This window comes from Cynocephalus volans, chromosome 14 (assembly GCF_027409185.1).
Source record: "Cynocephalus volans isolate mCynVol1 chromosome 14, mCynVol1.pri, whole genome shotgun sequence".
In the NCBI taxonomy this organism is placed as follows: Eukaryota; Metazoa; Chordata; class Mammalia; order Dermoptera; family Cynocephalidae; genus Cynocephalus; species Cynocephalus volans.
The window spans coordinates 58497735-58519238 of NC_084473.1; the positions used below are offsets into that span (position 1 = coordinate 58497735).

Consider the following 21504-nt stretch of genomic DNA (forward strand, 5'->3'; position numbering starts at 1 on the left):
GTGATGTTGAGCATTATTTCATGCATCTGTTGGCCATTTATATGTCTTCTGAGAAACGTCTATAGAATTTTTTCAAAAAATGTTTTCAATTTTGTCTGTTTTTTTCAAATTCTATAGAATTTTTAACAAATAAAAAGGCTCAGGAGAAAACTACTTTCTTTATAGTTCACATGAGTAATTTGTAGCACAGGCAAGAAGAAAACAAACTTACATTCCAGATGGCTATCCTTTTCTGCACATAGTTTTCAAATTATTGTGTGTTACAACTTCCGGATATATTTTTGGGTACAACAGCTAATTTATTGGATGATGAAATGTGTTTGGTAGTTAGAAAGAAGTGGATCTAATTGACAATGGCTTCTCTGGAGCTGATGCAAGGGGTTTTGTTTTGTGTTTTCTTTTCTGTTGTTGTTTCCTGACTTAAAATGATTTAAAGTTTAACATCAGTTCTGATTTTCCTGATTCTTTTTGTAGATGTAGTCTCTCACTGTTTGGTAGTTTTTTGTACATAGACTATCACCCATCTCCACCTTGGTTCTCTTCTGAGCTTGAGGTTTATTTTCAAAGGTAAATTAAGTTTGAGATTTTGTTTGGCACCTGGGATTAATAAACCTGACCTACTGGTGATTATTGCCCAAATCCTGAAAAGTTTGTAGTAGGATTTTTTAAAATAATGCTTTCTTTTTTGTTTTCATGAACCTTGCGTGGAATAGTGATAAGTAATGGTTTACTCAGGTGGGTGTAGACTGGAAGTTTATGCTGTACTTTGCATTCAAGTACATTTACTTATGCCTATAAACAAGGTGTTCTTGCCTCTGCTTCAGATGTCAGTCCATCAACAACATATGTTGTCCATCATTTGCATTTCAAGAACCATTTGGAAACCTGGAAATAAACCCTTTACTTTTGCCAGCGTGCCTCCATTTTAGTGTTCCCAGAGCCTTGGGCTGCTTTGGGGAGGTTTGGCTGGTTTCCCCCACCCTTCACCCATTTAACTAGAATAGTTCTTAAGATGTCCTGCACGTAAGATATTGTATTTAAAAAAACGCATATTATTAGGTCGTATGAGAACCCTTTTTCGGCCGCTCCCCATCATGGCGCTGGCTACCCTTCTCTTCTGCCTTTTTCCTTCCCGCCTGCGCCACAATACCTTCCCGCCGGCGCGAATCGCACGCCAATCAGCACAGGCTCCCTATTCCTGGCCCCTTAGCAATATAATCCATCCAATCCCCAAATGCCCCGTGTCCCCTGTAAACCTATCAACTCTCTTCTAACCCTATAAAACAGATGTACTCGCTAAATAAAATCGGAACTTCTCCAGCGAGCTCCCTTGCGTTTGTCCCTTATTGTTTCACATATAGGGCCAGCCCATGCCTCACTTGGGAGAGTGTGGTTCTGAAAACACCAAGGCCACGGGTTCGGATCCCTATATAGGGATGGACGGTTAGCTCACTCAGGAGAACGTGGTGCTGACAACACCAAGTCAAGGGTTAAGATCCCCTTACTGGTCATCTTTAAAAAAAAAAATGAGAAAAGGCATATATATTGAACTTTGGAGACACATAGCTTAGGTAGAATTTAAATGTCATAATTGTAAATGAGATGATAATATTGCCAAGAAATGGAATACACCTGCCTCACCCCTTCCTATCATATCACACAGTGCGTAGGAGCAGTTTAGAAATTAGTAAAGCCTGTGTGGCTGTGATCTTTGGGATGGCACATTTGGGATATGTTTTGCTTTTATTTCCATTTATCATACATACATTTATGACTATATCAGTCATACTTTTATGACTATGAAAGTCTTAGATATGGTAGCTATGAGTACTGTCATTTTATTGGTTATTAGTCTCATTCATATTTGGATTGGAACTTTGTGGATTTCCCTTGGGAATGAGTCAGAGGAGATAATCTCTGGTGGTGGTGTTTTACCCCTTGTTCCTTGGAGTCATGATATTTCCCAAAAGAATCTTAAAGTCTGTTATGGGGGAGGGAAGGGTCAGCATGGGTATACATGGCTCTGGCCCTAATGTCTACTTCAGTTAGAGTAGCTCCAATTTTGTGTGTTAAATTAGTGGAGATGATTGAGATAGTCTGTGTTCAAAAGATCTAGTTTGAAAGAGGATTCTGGGGTTAAAATAAAATTTGAAACTGCTAAATTCACAGAAAGACCTAGGAGTTAGGAAACCTAATTTCCAGTTCTGGCTATCCTGTTAACTAGTTTTGAAGTGTTAGACAAGTGACTTAACATCTCTCTCAGTTTTTTGTGTGTAAAAGAGAATTCATTTTGTTTACCTCATAGAGTTGTTTTCAGATACTGATTTTAAAAACCAATGGATCAAAATATATGTGAGAAAATAATCTAAGTGATCCATTTTCAGAAATAATTCAGACCCAGCCTGAAAGTTGTCTGACTGGTCCAGCCCATTCCTGGGGGGTTGCTAAATAGATAAAGTTCTCCTTGATCTCAGAATGGGTAACCAACCCTTAATTGTTTACTTCAAAGGGCTAAGTTCTCCTTGAAATAGCCCTTTATTGTTCTCTTCATTTCCTAATGTTTCTCCTTTCACATAGTTTCCAGGGGCCTTTTTCGTGGGCTTTTCCTGAACCCTCAGACAAAGAAATTTCTTACAAGGGGATGATAAATTGGAGTAATCTTAAGTATCATCCGGAAAGATTGTGCATCTGGACGAATGAGGAGGCGGGGGCATGGAATTGCGCACTAGGGAATAAATTGCCTGCTACACCTCTTTTCCGTGTGCCTGCCCGTCAGACACCCAAACCTTGCAAGACCTTAATTAAAGTCTCGCTTCGCTGTACCTCATGGTCTCTGTGTCCATCCTTTGGCCATGGACGGGTGAGGGCATTTTTCACAATATATAATGTAATAAAGATACTGTTAATAACAGCAGCAATACCCAATAACTGAGAAATCCAAAATGATTTTGAATTTTCTTGTAGAATTTATCATCATAGTAGCCTAAGGTCTTTCTTTTTCTAATTTTCCATGATCTAGAGCATTATTCTTTCCTCCTTTTTTAAAAATAAGATTTGTTGACTGTCTTCCTTGAAATTTCATTTCTAAAGGAAGATAATGACTCTGTATACGTATTCATATATATATATATGTGTGTGTATATTTGTGTGTATGTATTTTTTAAAATGTATATTGATTTTCATTCACAGTTTCTCTCTAAGAACATAAGTAGATAAAAGAAGCTTAGCTTGGAGAAAACTTTAACTTTCCCTGCCATTCCCAAGAGAAATCAAGTCCAAGATGCTTGTATTCATTTCCAGTCTTTGAAGGGCCAGAAAATTATGCCTGAAAATTGGGTTAGCACATTTCTGAATCTGACTGTTGTTAATCTACTCTGCTTAGCTGGGTTGGATGCCATTTCCTTTCTTCTTTCCTTCAAGCAGAGAATATGAGCTTCACATTTTCTTTAGGAAGCCATCCCTAACCTGAATATTTATTTAAATTCCGCAGCTTGTGAAATCAGAGACAAACATGAGCAATAGGTCTTATTCAGAAAAGTCTTAGTAACTGTTCCTGCCTTAAAGAGAACAAGTTTCTGCTCTTCCCTTTACCTGATAAGAGTATCAGAATGGCTTTTCATTGAGGAGTTGATTAACAAGCTTAACTTTTGTTTAGTGAAGTGAGAATAGCACCACCATTAGGTGATGCTGGCTGATTTTTCTAGCTCTTGCACAGCACATGCCTTTTAAATGTCAGGGAAAGTAAACTGCGCCTTGCATCATACCACGAGGGTTGGTTAGCCCAGGTAGCAATTTTGAGCATAGCTGGCCAGTTTTGGGTAGGTAGTTATGAAAGCACAGCCCTATCTGATGAAGGAATACATCTGCACGTGGAGTATTAAATGTGAGATTTGCCAGATAGTATTTTCTGTCTTCTGGAAGTTAAAATTAAATATCTGAGATGTTCTTTTCCCCTATTTAAAGCACTTTCTACTAAACAAAAATGTGCTTCGGACCAGGAATTCCATAGGAATTATGAAACTTTTAACTGGTCATATATTTTCTGGCATAGTAATATGTAGTTTCATTGCCCGAAGCCTTCCTGGGAAAAATTTATAATAATTATAACTATAACCATTTTTTGAGAGTACCTCTTATGTGCCAGTTCTTAAAACAATATTTTAAGGTACATAAAGGAAGACAAAAGTTCAAAGACGCTAAGCAGTGGACTCAAGACCATACAAATTAGTAGCAGTGGTAGAGGGTTGAACACAATTCTCCCAGCTGTAAAACTCATTTTCTTTTCCTATCCACGGTTTCTTTCAGTGAGGAATCATTTATGAAATGTATCTCTTACTTTTCAGAGTATAGTTTTCCTTTAAAATAATTTATGTCAAGTGAATCTTACTTTTATTTTTCATGGTGAAATTGGACATAATGTCCTTAAAATCCAAAAGACAAAATTAAAATATTTCAGGAAGAAAGTTAAAGTTGGAATCCTTGAAATTATGTATTTTCAGGATTGATTTACCTTCCTGAGGGTTTTAGTACACCTCTGTCAGCTTACTTTTTGTTGGTGTTATGGTCTTTAGTGTGGGAATTTTCCTTGACCTTTGAGCACCATTTTTCACTTCACACTGCTGTACTCCCTACCCGGAAGAGATGCTAGGGATTGTTTAGGTTGGTGCCACCAGAAACTTTGCTCTTCTTCCAGCTTTCCATGACTGATGTAGGGACGCAATATTACATTTAGTCAGTAGGTGCCATCATCTAACATATGATATTCTTCTGCCTGAAACTTCTTTTATTCATGGCTTTAGTTTATTTTAAATGAATCAGTTTCTACTGTCTGGATTAAAAATTCTGGATCTTTGATTTGTTTATAACAAAAAATGCTTCTAGTTTTCTTTGCTTTATAAATCACATTTGTAAAGTTGATTTGTGTTTTCTTTTGCTAGTTTTATTAATAAAAGAGGTTGAATAATTACTGAGCTATTTTTATGCATTTTGTATGGTGGCACTGGGATAGATAATGGTGTCACTGGTAAAAACAACCCTTTGACACAGATGAGATATTAAGACAAATAAAAGCCTTTACCTCCAAAAGTATTTACAAGAAATTGAAAAGATACTTTTAAGGCCAAACAATACTCCAAACCTATTTTTCTGTGAAGATTTAGACATTTGAGAAGATTGTCAAATATCTTCTAACTTTGGACTAAGGAACACTGAGTGTACAGGCTTTCACCCACTAAACACACATTGTTTTATTCAAAGATGCCAGGCCCTATTCTCATCTTGAAATTGGTCTATGAATCTGAGCCTTTGGAAATACCAGCAAAGCTGGTGTTACTGGATGTAGCTTCAGGCAAAGGGAATAGCTTGTATTTTGGCCAGTTGAAGATTAAATAAAAATAGCAGTTACTATTCACTGAAGATGCCTCTGCTTACTAATGACTAGGTAGTCTAGGAATATCTCTTCATTTTTTTTTTTTTCAATTTTGCATTTTTTTTTATTGAGCAACACATTGTAAGAAATTCAAATTTGCAAGGGTATATCACAAAAAGTCTTCCTCCAAGAATGTGGTTAAGGAAGGACCCATGTGAAGTTCTGGGGAAAGGGTAATATTCTATTTCTTGGCCCAGTAGGTAGGTACAAGGGCTATTGTTTTACTCTTGTTCTTTAAACTGTGTGCAAACATTTTACATACAATGTTATATGTGCAATATATTTTATTTTATTTTATTTTTATTATTTCATTTTTGGCAGCTGGCTGGTATGTGCAATATATTTTACAATTAAAAAATGTTTTCCTCCCATTTCTGTGCTTTACTTCCCCTCCCTGGAAGCAACCAATGTTACCAGTTTCTTGAGTGTCTTTAGGAATGTCTCTTCAAAATATCAGACTCAGGTTGGCTGGTTGCTCAGTTGCTTAGAATGCAGCCTTATAACACCAAAGTCATGGGTTCGGATCCCCATATCTGCCAGCTGCCAAAAACAAAACAAAACAAAAAATAAATAAATAAAATATCAGACTTCAGTTTACTGCCATATCTCATATTTCTTTTTTAGCTGCCTACCCTTCAGTTCTCTCTCTCTCTCTCTCTCTCTCTCTCTCTCTCTCTCTCTCTCTCTCTCTCTCTCTCTCTCTCTCTATATATATATATATATATATATATATATATATATATATATATATATGAACCACATCTTCTCAGTAGACCAGCCAAGAGCTGCCTACCCTTCAGTTCTATATATATATATATATATATATATATATGAACCAAATCTATTTGGAATCATTTTTCAATCTCATAAGGAAAGAAGAAAGGTTTTTAAATTTTTTTGTTGTTATCTAGTAGTATCCTACATGCAGAAAGTTTGTCCCTATTTGCTCTGTCCTTAACTCTAATTAAACTTGAAGTAGTATTTTACAAATGTCAATTAGATTAAGTTAACTAATAGTGCTGTTTACATGATCTGTGTGCGTATTTATTCTTTTTCATCTATTCATTATATCAGTTACTCTGATAAGGGTGTTAAGTCCACACTATGCTTTGAATTAAAGGAATACCATTTTATGTAAAATAGAAGAATCTTACAACCACAGAATTTTATGTCTTGTCTTTTATGCAATAGTTATGTAGTTTTTTATCTTTGTGTGGTACACTCCATTTTACAATATTATAACTTTTGCTTAAGTAGTCATATGTATATTAAATAAATTAGGAGACAGTAAAACATACCTTATATGTTTATCATACCATATGTTTATCACTTCTACTGATCTTCATTTCTTTCTAAAGATCTGTTTCTCCATCTAGTTTTGTCTCCAATCAGTTTGAAGATGTTCCCTTAGCATTTCTTGTTGTGCAGGTATGTTGGCAAGGAGTTTGTTTAGTTTTTATCTAAAAAAATTTTTATGTTTATTCTTGGTGGATATTTTTACTAAATATGGAATTCTATGTTGACAGTTTTTCTTTCAGGAATTTAAATATGTTGTTCCACTATCTTTTGGTCTCCATAGTTTCCAAGGTAAAGTCTGTTGTCATGTGTATTCTTCTGTACCAGGTGTCTTCAAAAAGTTTATGGAAATTGTGTATTATGAAAAAACTGCAGGGCTGGCTGGTTAACTCAGTTGGTTAGAGTGCAGCCTCATAACACCAAGGTCACGGGTTTGGATCTCCATAATGGCCAGCTGCCAAAAAAAAAAAAGAAAGAAGGAAAGGAAAAATTGCATGGATTTCAAAAATTGACTGCACCAAAATAAACTCATACTAACTTGTTACAACATGTCTAAACAGGATCTAGTTTGAGGCACTCAGTAGCATAAGACATTAATTTGAAAAGAGCCCCTATCAGAGCAATGTGAATTCTGCTAAAATTGAAGCAAGAACATACATCAAATTGATGGTGAAGCTTGAGTGGAAGAAAAATGGTGAAATCATTGATGCTTTTTGAAAAATTTATGGGGACAATGCCTCAAAGAAATCAGCAGTTTACAAATCGATAACTCATTTTAAGAAGGGATAAGACTATTTTGAAGATGAAGCCCCCAATGGCAGACCATCCATATCAATTCGTGAGGAAAAAAATTAACTCTTGTTTGTTCCCTAATTGAAGAGGACCAACAATGAACAGAAATAGGTCTAACTTATACAGTTCTGACTGAAAAATTACAGTTGAGCAAACTTTCTGCTGGATGGATGCCAAAACTGTTGTGCCCAGATCAGCTGCAGACAAGAACAGAGCTTTCAATTGAAATTTTAAAGTGGGATCAAGATCCTGAAGCATTTCTTTGAAGAATTTTAACAAGAAATGAAATGTATATATCACCTGTATGATCCTGAAGACAAAGCACAATCAAAGCAATGGCTACCAAGTGGTGGAAGTGGCCCAGTCAGAGCAAAAGTAGACCAGCCAAGAGCAGAGGACATGGCAAGTTTTTCTGGATTGTTTTTTTAGCTTGTTGACTTTCTGGAGGGCCAAAGACGATAACATCTGCTTATTGTTATGAGAGTGTTTTGAGAAAGTTAGCCAAAGCTTTAGCAGAAAAACACCAGGAAAGCTTCACCAGAGAGGTCCCTTTTCCACCATGGTAATGAACTTGCTCATTCCTCTCATCAAACAAGGACAATTTTGTGAGAGTTTTGATGGGAAATCATGAGATATCCACGTTATTGTCCTGATTTGGCTCCTTGTGACTTCTTTTTGTTTCCAATCTTAAAAAATCTTTAAAGGGCACCCATTTTTCTTCAGTTAATAATGTAAAAAAGACTGCATTGATATGTTTAAATTTCCAGGACCCTCAGTTCTTTAGGGATAAACTAAATGGCTAGTATCATTGCTTACACCAAGTGTCTTGAAGTTGATAATACTTACTTTGAGAAATAGAGTTTATATATTTTATTTTATCTTTTAATGCCATTTTTCTATGATGATTTTTGTTTGTTTTTTTGGCAGCTGGCCAGTAAGGGGACCCAAACCCTTGACCTAGGTGTTACCAAGTGGCACTGTAACCAGGTGAGCTAACTGGCCAGCCCGTTTTTCGGTAAACTTTTTGAAGCCTTTTCTCACATGATTTGTTGTTTTTCTTTGGCTGCTTTCAAGATTTCCTCTTTATGTTTGCCTTTCAGCAGTTTGAATATGATGTGCCTAGGTGTGGATTTCTTTGTATTCATCTTGCTTGGGACTGACTGTACTTCTTGAATTTGTACATTTGTATCTTTTACTAAATTTGCTAACCTTTTGGCCGTTGTTTTTTCAAATACCTTTTCTGCCTCATGGATTCTATTAGGATCGTCTGATGAATGTTGAAGTTCGTTTGTGTTTGCAAGTAATTAACTTGGTTGAATTTAACACCAAGCTCTCTCTCCCCTGCAGTGGGAACATGCTGACATTTTTGTTCCGATATTTTAGCTTTATCTGGGCTTCGTAGAATCTGTCCTACGCGTACAGAAATTTCTTGTCGGCCAGCAATCTCAGTAGTTTATATACAGAGTATAGGTTTCTTCTCTGTGGTGTCTGTCTTAAAGGATTTTCCCTCAATTTTTGGTTGGTTCAGTGTCCTGAAACTCTGTCCTCTTGGTTCCTTAAGCCAGTAAGACTGCAGGTTTCTACCTGAGTTTTAGCTGCCAACCCAGCACTCACTGGAGCCTGCCCTTGGCAAAAAGCTGCCTAAAATTTTTTAAATATTGAAATTGAACTCTGTACCCCATAAATATGTACAATTAATACATGTCAGTTAAAAAATAATATAAATAAGTTTTTAAAAAAATTTTTAAAGCGTTGGGGGGAGGCAGTGAACTCTCCCAGCCAGTGCCATTCCTAAGTGTCAGCTCTCCAGCAATTTCTGTCTGCTGTTGCTTCTCAGTTCCTTCAGATAGTTTTTGTTCTTCTTGTTTTGTTTTGTCCAGTATTTATAATTCACATTTGTGAGATGATAAGTTAAACACAAACTACTCTTCCATTAGTGGAAGTAGACTATTTTTCTTTGGTTCGTTTTTGTTTTGTTTCCTTGTTTTGGCTGGCAAGAATATCTGAACACTTGATCTTGGCATTTTCCTTTGGTTTAAAAAAAAAGCCATGTAAAAGCTGTTTTGGAAAGGAGAATGGGGAAAGAGGACTCCAAGCAATGACTTAGGGTTCCTTTCCTTGGCTATTCTCAACACCAGGGACATAAATGTTATTGGTATTCTATACCATTATTCAAATTTGGAAATAAGGCAAGATGATATAGGGAAAAACCTGAGTGTGTTTCAAGAGACCTAAATTGTAGTCCCAGCTCTTGCATTAACCAAATGTTTTTCTATGATTTCAAGATTGATTTAACTTATTTTCTTTAAAACCTTTAGAAACAAATGTCCCTGTTTATTTATATTTTAAGTGTTATAAGTATTTCCATATGGCTTTGCCTAGCTAGACATTCTAGTATCATGGGAAGTGGGGTTTTTTGTGTTTTTTTTTTTTTAAATGTTAGATGCAACTAATGTAGTTGAAATGTCATATCAGGTTCATAGAATTTGAGGTGTGATAATAGAAAAACACAGCTCAATGAAAAATAAAGAACCATACTTAATGGGAAAGAGTCTGCTCCCTGAAGGAGGAAAGTAGAACAATGTGCAAGGTGCTTACAGTCTCACCTTTCTCTAATTTGTATATACTCACACATTTGGGCAGTCTATTAATATCAATAATATTGTCAAGGGTTTGGATTCCCGTAGTGGCCAGCAGCCCAAATAATAATAAGAAGAAGAAGAATTATATCAATAAAATTATCAGTAAAATTTATCTCTATGTAATTAGCAGTTTTTAGATCTAAATTATTTGATTCTCATCCAAGATTAATACAAAAGAATATTGCAGTTTGCTTTTAGATTGTTTTTTGGTCTTATGGAGCCTATGAATTAATGAGACTTGTTAATGTCTTCAAACATTGTCCTGGTGGAGTGCTGCTAATAAAACATCTGCTACTTGTACTATTGTTTCATCATCACCTAGTAGTAATAAAATAATGCATTGCCCACCAACTGTATTCAATTTACAAGACAGAGCAACAAGCCAAAAGGGCACACCTGTTTAACCAGCTGTTGTTGAGTAACAATGAAACAGTTAAACACATCACACCTGGACCATCCCTAGATAATAAACTTACTCTAATTGGAATTGCACTTTGAGTTGTTTTTTTTCAATAGCAAGCATGCACTTGTGTAGCTCTCTAGATCTTTTTGTGTCTGGTGGCACGTGTTTATGAGGGAAAATCTCTAAATACTAAAATATTTTAGAACCTGAGAAATTTCACATTTACGTGGTTCTTTACACTTTGCTTTTCATTGTGCTGTTTTCTTTTCTTTTTTTTTTTCCTATTCTTAAAATTCATATTCTGTGGACTCAAAAGAATGTTTTAAATACAAACCTAAGTTGCTTCTAACATTATGAAAACATTCCCTCAAAAAAGTAAAGGAAAGCACAGGACTACATTTAAAGAAATGTTGCAGGCCAACCCCGTGGCTCACTCAGGAGAGTGCGAGGCTGGGAGCACAGCAGTGTTCCTGCCGCAGGTTCGGATCCTATATAGGGATCGCCGGTGCGCTCACTGGCTGAGCACAGTGCGGGCGACACCAAGCCAAGGGTTACAATCCCCTTACCGGTCACACACACACACAAAAATGTTGCTGCATTACTTACTCTAAATACATTTGGGTAAAAGATTTGGCCTGCATCCTTGTTAGAAGTTTTTATACAAAAATTAACAATCTCTTTTGTATAAACTTCAGCATCAGTGTGTGCACTTTTTGAGATTAGAGCAGCCACTTGAATTTAACGATTATATTTTCATTTCTAGAAATTCTATTTGACTCTTTCAAATCTGTCTGGTCATTTAAAAAAAAAAATATTCTTCATCCAGTATAAGATGATTTCATTTTGTGAATTTCTCAAAGGTCTAAATTCTGTTATTTGTTTCTGCTTATTCTCATTTGTGGTAGCTTTTTTCTTCCCATGTTTTATAATTTTAAATTGAGAGCTCACATGATCTCTTTGTTACCTTCTCTTGTGGTAAGTAGATTTTTGACTTGTTTACCCTTTTGCTGAAAAGCTCTCTGCAAGTTGCAGCTACATATAGGAGTCTCACTCTCCTCTCTGCCTTGTATGGGCCTCAGGCTAGTGAAGTCCACTGATTTTCAACTCCCTCTTTATTCTTGGCCTACTTGCTTTTTTGTGAGCTTATCCATTTATTTAAAAATATGTGTTATATTTATTCAACTTTTCTAAATGTCTTTTGAGAGATATTTTTAATGACATTTTGTCCAGCATGTTCTCAGAAACTAAACTCTCCTGCTACTTTAATTCAGATAGTATTATTGAAGTTATTCTGCATGGATGGATGCAAATACAAGGGGTCTTCAAAAAATCCATGGAAGGATTTACATTTTAATTCCATTTTTCTGTGAACTTTTTGAAATACCCTTGTATATAATTCAAAGGAACACAGTCAGCCTTATTGGATCAGTATTTGTCATTGTCAAAATAATATGAGTATGTTTTTACCTGGCAAATGGGTGATGAAGCTTGAAATTCTATTAATAGGATACAAATATTCAAAATATATGAATCAAAACTAATTATAACTTCAGGCTACCACGACCCAGAAAAGGACAGTAGTGACATTTTGTATGCACTTACTATAAAGGGAATCTGAAATTTGTTACTTTCATTTCAAATGCTCCTTCAGGAATAATATCATTTAGATGAGGAGGACATGATGTTTATTATAATTATTAGTTTGTTTTTAATAAAAGTCTTCTGGGTGGACCTTTTGATAGATTATACCTCAAGGCAAAAATTAACCTAAATATTTCTGTGTAATTCAGAATAGGAGAAAATCTCTTTAACTGGAAAGCTCTTTGTGATGATTTGAATTCTGTTATGCAGTTTAATTATTAAATTAGAGTTTAAAAAGCTGTGAAAGAAAATAAGAGAAGAGGAGAGAAGAATGGGAAGTAGCTAGTCACAATGGAAGGAGTGTGTGACAACCCAGGTATAGTGGTTGGTTCTTTCCATTTACCACCCCAGAAGTACATCAGAATTTCCCACTCAATTTGGCTGACTATAGACACTTAAACTGGCATTACTCAGGCTTAATTTGAATTGGCTGAGGGTACTTCTCTTCATTTCTTTTGAAAGATAAAATTGGAGAGAGGACAACTGGGTTATTGAATTATTTATCATTTCTAATCTCACAGTTATTTCCTGAAATGACCTATAGAAATCCCCCCCTTTTTTTATCATTACTGTGATTTTTAACTCTTAAGATGATCTTCATTGAGCATTTAAATACCTATACTGTAGACTGAGGGAAAAGAAGAGGATAAAATATCTTCATGAAAGTGATTATGAAAAATGCCTAAATTCCCAAGGGATAATGAGGGGATATTTTGAGCTGTTTCACTTCTATAATGACTGATCAGAGATGCAAATCAAGATCAAATCTACAGAGATTTGATGGGCTATTTGTTATTGCTAAAGTGCTAGGTTCGAGTTTCAATATCAAATGTAGAGGAAAGGATGCATTAGACTTCCAAAAAGAACAAAAAATTATTTTAAAAAAGTCTCCTAAATGAAAACGGAATAAATGTTTTATTTGTACAGCTCATTCAAGGCATTTTCCTATCTGTTTTCTCATCTTACCTTCAAAAATCCTTTGGTGATAGGTATCATTTTCCCCAAGACCCAGTTATGTGACTTCATTTTGCAGGGGAGAAAAGGTATCTTTTTCTAACCCATTACAAGATTCATGGCCGACACCCCTATAACAAAAGACAGATCGATAACAGAAAAGCATACATATTTATTTTACATGACATGGGTGACTTCAAAAATGAAGACCCAAAGACCCAGTGAAGACTATTTTTATACTTAGGTTTGATGAAGAATGGACAGAAGTGTTATGTAGAAGTATGATTGGACAAAAGGTGGGTATGACTCAATGGTAATAAACTGGGGGAACTTAGCAAGGCCTGTGAGTAGGAGAGGGAAAAACACACAGTCTTTCCTGTGCTCTTGCAGAGTACAGTCATCAACACAGAAGACTGACTTCTGTGACCACATATGTGGGAGTTTCCCCCCCTGGCAAGCAAGCCAGCAATTCTTCAGTGGACGCCAGCAGGGTGTCCTCCAACTCAATTCCAACACTATACTTGGAGATAGCATCAGATTGCACAGGGTGAGGACTGCTCCCCACTTCAGATGACAGTCTCAAGTCCAGGCTTCTCGAACTTCTGACCAACCAACTATAAATCAGAGTTCCCACAGCCCCCTCCTTCGGTTTGATTAGTTTGCTTGAGCAGCTCACAGAAATCAGGAAAACATGTACTTTTATTTACTGGTTAATTATAAAGAGTATTACAAAGGATACAGATGAAGAGATACATAGGACAAGGTATGGGGAAAGCGGTGCGGAGCTTCCATGCCTTCCCCAGGTGTGCCACTCTTCCGGAACCTCCACATGTTCAGCTATCCAGAAGCTGTCTGAACCCAGCTATCGTGGGTTTTTATGAAAGCTTCATTACATAGGCATGATTGATTAAGTCATTGGACATTGGTGATCAGCTTAAGCTAAAGTCCCTCCGCTCTCACAGGAAGTTGGGGGGTGGGACTGGAAGTCCTGCCTTGGTCTTTCCTGTGACCAGCCCCCATTCTCAAGCTACCTGGGGACTGTCAGACATCATTAGCATGTGAAAAGACTCTTATCACCTAGAGATTCTAAGGATTTTAGGAGTTATATATGAGAAGACGGGGATGAAGACCAAATATATATTTTTATGATATCACACCTGTTTGTTTAGATTCTTCTTGGCCTCTCTGTGTAACATACTTTTCCTCTAGATATAGGGCAGGACACCTGTCACAAAAGAGTCTTCAAGAGAGAAGGTCAGAGAACCCTTTCTGCTTCTACTCTTTTCTCAATTTCCTTCAGTTTAAAATACTTGATATGGCAAAGTGCCATATTTTGAGTTATCGTGTTCTGAGCCCTGACAGGTCACTGATGATAGGACTTGTACTAGAATTGATTTGTATTAATTCATAATCTTATTTTCTATTTATAGGATACTGATTACCCTCTCAAATACCAGGTAACTAAGAAACACATTATCAAAATATAGTGAACCAAATCAAAGCCATTCAGTTGTGGTCCCATAAAAAGGATAAATATAGGTCAGTTAAGTAGAATATAGACTCCAAAGGCAGGACATTATGGTGAACTAGAGGTGCCTGGGGTGTGTTCCTACTACAGAAAAGAACCAGAACAACTAACAGAAGCTAAATGTTGAGGGAGCATTTGTTGGAGTGTAAGAGTGCAGGAGGAAACTGGTGAGATCCCTGTGGAGCACAAAAGCCCAGGATGGCAGCGTAGAGAGGAGAGAGAGGTACACCATGTCTCTGCCACCAGGATTGGGGCAGAAGGGATTTTCCCTTGTGATGAAAAGCTAGACAGAGGACAACACAAATCTCCATCCTCACCACAAAGGTGTACAGATCCTTTTGCAGGACAACCCCAGAGCCAAGTGTGGGGAACTGCCTAGAATACATGCACTGCATTGCTCTAGAACTGTTGCTTAGCCTCCCACAGATTTGTCACCCCTTTTCCCCTGGGTGACGGAGCCACCAAAGATTACTCAAAGCCCATCTTTCTGAGCAGTGAGAAGCCCTGAAAAGGGGTTAATCTCCTGGAACCCTCAAGATAGAGGCATTCCTTCCACTTGGGAAATTAACCACGAATTGGTGTTCTCTTCCTGCATTTATTCTCTAGACCAGGAAGTTACAGGAAGAGAACATAGGTGGGGTTTTTTTCTCAGTACAGTTTAACAAGTTTAACAATAGAAGCTGGTAACATTCAGTAAGAAAAGCAAGGTGACATTCTATAATGCAGTTAAGTTGATCCACTAACAAAAGCTTGATTTTAGCAAACATTCTCTTCTTACAGCAATTTCCTGGTATCTTTACATATCAATCAGTAACCTGTCTGTCTTTGAGCCAGCAGTCTTGCTGTGTTACAATTTTTTATCTTACAACAGAGACTATATAGCTTGGGGAAAATTTCCTGTCCTTTGCAAGGTCAATATTTGAAACTGCAAGGCTTTGGAAAACCAGGCCCTGTGAAGTACATTTGTTTTATGCATACTTCACATAGAAGAGGATCACATAATGTGTACTCCCCACCCCCAACCCTCATGCCCCATGTCAATGCACAACTGTGCAGTCTTGAAACCAGAGCCATTCCAGGAGTGTGCCCTGCCCTGGGGCCAGTAGCCACAGTGCTTCCCTAGCCTTAAGGCTCCATCTTTGTTCCAACGTGCACACTCAGGAGGCTACAATGCCGTGATCCCGGTGGCTTAAAGCCTGGGCTGACAGCAGCTGTGATTCTGGTTCTGCAGTCTAGGAAGCCAACCCTAGACTTGCTGAACTGATGCACGCCCCCATCCCCAGCCAGAGATCAAATAGACCCAACTTAGGAGGACTACCTCCCCTTCCTTACCGTACCCCCAATCCCCCAACCCCTGACAGCTGACTGAGTTGTGTATGCCTGAGCCCTCAACCTGGAAAAACAGCTGAGGGTCTCTACCCTAATGAATACGCCCTCAGGCTGGTAGAAATAAACTGCACCAGTGCTCTCCCAGAGAAGCAACCAGGTGGTTCTATCCTGAACAGTTCTGCCTAGGGGCCCAGCCCACCACCCGAGAAGGGGCTTGATAGGCCCCTCATTGCAGGCCTGCCTAGTGGCCCCATCCACCCTCAGAGAAGCAGCTGGACAGGTCCACTCACTGCAGCCCACCCAATGGCCTTGCCCATTTCCTGAGAAGTGGCTCAGCAGCCTCCCACTTGGCAGACCAGCTCCTGAACCACAAAGGGAAGCATGACCTCACATCTGGCCCCAAGAATTGGCACAGTGGACTAGCTACCAGCAGACCCACACTGAGCTAGCCAATCCAGAGTGCACTCATGCCCCTGGCACAGAGAAACAGCTCAGCTGTCATGCCTCTGGGAGACTCACCCCCAAGTCTTGGAGTCATCACATTCATATACATCGATGTGAGAAACAGCCTGGCTGATGTGCCCTTGTGGGCCCATCCCTAGTCAAAAAGGCAGCACAGTGACCCTGCCACTGGCAAACCAGTCCCAGAGACCCTGACATGTTATATACCCACACCCCTAGCCTGAGACTCAGTCCAACAACCACATCCCCAGTGAGCCAACTCATTAGATGACTGACGCACAGGGTGCACACGCACACCCCCAGATTGTGAACCAACCCAGTGAACCCTTGTCCAGAAAAGCTGACACTTACACCACAAACCTCCCAAACATAGACCACTGAGTCACTTGCAGACATAGTGAAAGTGGATTACAGCTGAAGAAACTACATAGAATATGCACTGCTGCACCCAACCAGAACAAAGCCATTGTACTATACCCAGTTGACATCCTAGGACACATTTGCAGGTGAAAGTCTTTCCCCACATAAGCCACTCTACATAACTCAAAGAGGTGACTTTTCCACCAGATGCATGGGCATCAACACAGGGAACAAAGAAACATGAAAAAAAGATAATGATACCACCAACAACCAAAATAATGCTTTAATAAATGATCCCAAAGAATTGGAAACTGCCAACTTTCTGGAAAAGGAATTTAAATTAATTATCTTAAGGAAACTCACAGAGATACAAGAGAATACAGACAAACAATTCATTGAAATCAGAATTCGTGATCTGAATGAGAAATTAAAGAGAGAGAGATCATTCAAAAAAATCAAACAAATCATTGACAATTGAACAATTGTCATTGAACAATTGATTGAACAATTCATTGAGTGAAACAAAAAATGCATCTGAGAGTCTAACAAAAATCTAGTTCAAGCACAGGAAAGAATTTCTGATCTTGAAAATAGCAATTTTGAAATAACAGAGGATGACAAAAAAAAAAAAAAAGGAATGAATGAAGCCTACCAGATCTATGGGATATTTTCAGGCAAACAAATATCTGGATTATGGGCCTTCCAGAAGGACAAGAAAACAAAAAATGTTAACAACCTATTTAATGAAATAGTAGCTGAAAACTCCCTAGTCTTGAGAAAGATGCAAACATCCAAATCCAGGAAGCTCAAAGGTCCCCGAACAGATTCAACCCATATAGGTCCTTTCTAGGACACATTGTAGTCAAACTATCCAAAGTTACAGACAAAAAGAATTCTAAAAACAGCAAGAGAAAAACATCAGTCACTTATAAGGGAATCTTCATTAGAAGAACAGCAGAGTCCTCAGCAAAAACCCTACAGGCCAGGAAATTATGGGATGATATATTCAAAGTACTGAAAGAAAAATACTGCAAGCCAAGAATATTATCCCCAGCAAAGCTATCCTTCAGAAATGAAGGAGAAATAAAGTCTTTCTCAGACAAGCAAAAATTAAGGGAATTTATCACCACCAGACCAGCCTTATAAGAAATGCTTAGGGGAGTCCTACATCTAGGAGAGAAAGTACAATAACAAACATCATGAAAATACCAGAAAATATAAAACTTACTGGTAGAAAGATACACAAATTAGAAAGAGGAATCAATCCTTATCAATACAGAAAACCACCAAGCCGCAGGGATAAACATTAAGAGAGGAAGAAAGAAACAAAGAATGCACAAAACAGTCGGAAAACAACCAACAAAATGACAGGAGTAAGACCTCACATATCAATAATAACCTTGAATGTAGATGGATTAAGTGTTCCAATTAAAAGCCATATACTGGCTGAATGGATAAGAAAACATGACCCATCCATATGCTGTCTACAAGAAACACCTTACCTGCAAAGACACACATGGATTGAAAGTGAAGGGATGGCAAAAAGTTATTCCATACAAATGGAAAACAAAAGTGAACAGGAGTAGCTAAGACAAAACAGACTTTAAATAAAAATCTCTACTAAGAGACAAAGAAGGGCACTATGTAATGATAAAGGGATCAGTAAAGCAAGAGGATATTACAATTACACACACACACACACACACACACACACACACACACACACACACACACACACACACACACACACACACACCAATGCCGGAGCACCCAGATATATAAAGCAAATATTATCAGATCTAAAGGGAGAGATAGATACCAACAAAATAATAGTTACAACTGTAACACCCCACTATCAGCATTGGACAGATCATCAAGTCAGAAGACCAACAAGGAAACATTGGATTTAAATGGCACCATAGACCAGATAGACCTAACAGACATAAAAAGAAAATTTCATCCAATAGCTACAGAGTACACATTCTTTCCTCAGCACATGGAACATTCTCTAGGATTGACCTCATTATATCAGGCCACAAAGTAAGTCTCAGTAAGTTAAAAAAAAGAAAATCAAAATCATATCAAGTATTTTTTCTGACCATAATAGAATAAAAGTAGATATCAGTAACAAGATCTATCAGACAAAAAATTGAGTTTTTTTAAAAAAAGAAACAATCAATAAATCTTTAGCCAGGCTAACCAAGAAAGAAAGAGAAAAGACTTAAATAAAATCAGAAATGTTTCCTGACTCGTTAGCTCAGTTGGTTAGAGTGCAGCTTTGTAACAACAGGTCAAGTGTTTGGATCCCCGTACCAGCCAGCTGTCAAAAAAACAAAACAAAATCAGAAATGCAAATGGAGACATTACAACAGACAGCACTGAAATACAAAGGATCATCACAGACAATAATGAATGACTACACACCAATAAATATTCAAACCTAGAGGAAACAGATAGATTCCTGGACACATACAACCTATCAAAACTGAATCAAGAAGAAATAGAAAACCCAAATAGACCAGTAACAAGTAACAAGAATGAATCATTAATAAAATGTCTCTAAGAAAAAAAAGCCCAGGACCAGATAACTTTACAGCTGAGTTCTACCAAACGTTTAAAGAATTAATACCAATATTTCTTAAACTATTTCAGAAAATTTAAGTGAATGGAATTCTTCCAAACTTATACTACAAGCTCAGCATTACCCTGATACTAAAACCAGACAAGGACACAACAAAAAAAACTATAGGCGAATATCCCTAATGAACAAAAATGCAAAAATTCTTAGTAAAATATTAGCAAACCCAATCCAACATCACATCAAAAAGATTGTACTGTCCAGATCCGTGTACCAGCTGGCCACAAAAACTAAAGATTATACAGCATGGCTAGCTGGTTAGCTCAGTTGGTTTGAGCATGATACTGATAACACTGAGGCCCAGGGTTCAATCCCTATTTTGGCCAGCTGACAAAAAACAAAACAAAACAAAGGTTATACGCCATGATCAAGTGAGATTTATCCCAGGGATGCAAGGATGGTTAAACATATGCAAATCAATAGATGTAATACATTACATCAACAGAATTAAACAAATCATATGATCATCTCACATTTGATAAAATTCATCATCCCTTCATGATAAAGGCTCTCAACAAATTAGGTGTATAACAAAAATATCTTAATACAATAAAGGCTATGTATGACAACCCCACAACTAATATCATATTGAATGGGCAATAAGAACTGGGGGGGTGAGGGGGAGCGACAGTGGTATTGTATCAATTCTTCAGCTAGGTGAAAAAAAAAAGACCTAAAGACCTTTTTAGAGAATGGGAATACCACTTTCACGGTCAGTCAGTCCAACTTTATAAAATAGTTTTGTCTAGAGTCATAGCTGGGTTTGGAGAATCATGGCTTTACATTAAAAAGGCAGATATTCTGCCTTTTATTTATATTCTAGCTCTTTATATTCTGGCTCTATTTTTACTTTTTCTGGTGTTAACATCAAGTTTTAACATGATATTAACTGTCTGTGTTTTAGGACTCTGTATTATAAGGACAGAGGCAGATATGGGAGATTTGAAGGTTTTATGAGACAGCCAAAATAAGTTAACAATCTGATAGGAAATGATGTGATAAAAGAAGAAGCTTTCATTGGTTAAGGCTAGGCACTTTATTTGACTTGAGAAAATAATTAGAGCTCAGTTAGAGTTAGGAGTAGAAACTCAGGTGGGAGGCTAATTGAAGGGAAAGGGGTTAATGGTGGTGCTGGGGAGGGCAAGGACTTGAAGTGGAGTGAAAATAAGTAATAATACATACTGCTGGGGCCTGAAGGACAAACCCTCACTGGTTATATTTCTTGGCTGGCAGACTTGTGATGAGAAATTTTTGAGGGTGAATTGGTGTTAATTTTCTATTTTGCTTTAAGAGAGAGATAATTTCCAATTTGACTTTGTCTTCTCAATGTAACATTTGGCACTTGCTTTGCTAACATTATCACTTGTGGCTGAGATACAAGCTGTTGAATTCAGACTATAACCTAAATTGTTGGCTTCTATTACTCCTGAGATTGGAATTCTTTCTGACATTGACAATTCAGATCTTTCAAATGTGTTAATAGTGTTAAGTCTTAACACTTAGGGGATATGCTCTTGCAGTACTGGAGTATTTCAATTCTGTTGCTAACCACCTAGAGTTAGCATAGACCCTACAGGTTAGACACAGTTCCCAGCAAGACTTCCCTCATTTGAGACGCCTGTTGTGAGTTCAGTCATCCCAGGCTACCTGCAGTTCTAAACAACTGGCTACAAATCTGGGGGATTCCCACAAACCCTCTTAGGTTTGATAATTAGCTGGAGCACTCACAGGAAAACACTATACATAGGTTTACAGTTAAATTATAAAGGGTATAAATAAGGATCAGAAATAAAGAAGTCCGTGAGGGTTCCAAATGTAGAGCTTCCATGTCCTTTCCCCTTGGAAACAGAGTATGTCATCCTCTTACCTTATGAATGTGTTCATCAACCAGGAATCTCTACTGAGCTTATGTGTCCAGAGTTTTTATTGGGGTTTTATTATATAGGCATGATTGAATCATTGGCCACTATTGAACCCAGTCTCCAGTCCTGCTGGCCCCAGCGATTGGGCTGATATATGGCTCAAAGCCCC

The 21504-nt window shown here is 37.5% G+C and overlaps 1 protein-coding gene across 2 annotated transcripts in view; it reads left to right on the top strand.

The window, feature by feature from the left end:
• COMMD1 (copper metabolism domain containing 1) overlaps nt 1-21504 on the top strand; it is a 159221-nt gene that overhangs the window by 90717 nt on the left and 47000 nt on the right. The window contains exon 3 of one of the 2 annotated variants that reach the window (XM_063078730.1): nt 8444-8503. The exons of the other annotated variant lie outside the window; for it this stretch is intronic. Coding sequence (XP_062934800.1) covers nt 8444-8503 — 60 coding nt within the window. The remainder of the gene's footprint in view (nt 1-8443; nt 8504-21504) is intronic. 2 annotated transcript variants of the gene reach the window in all.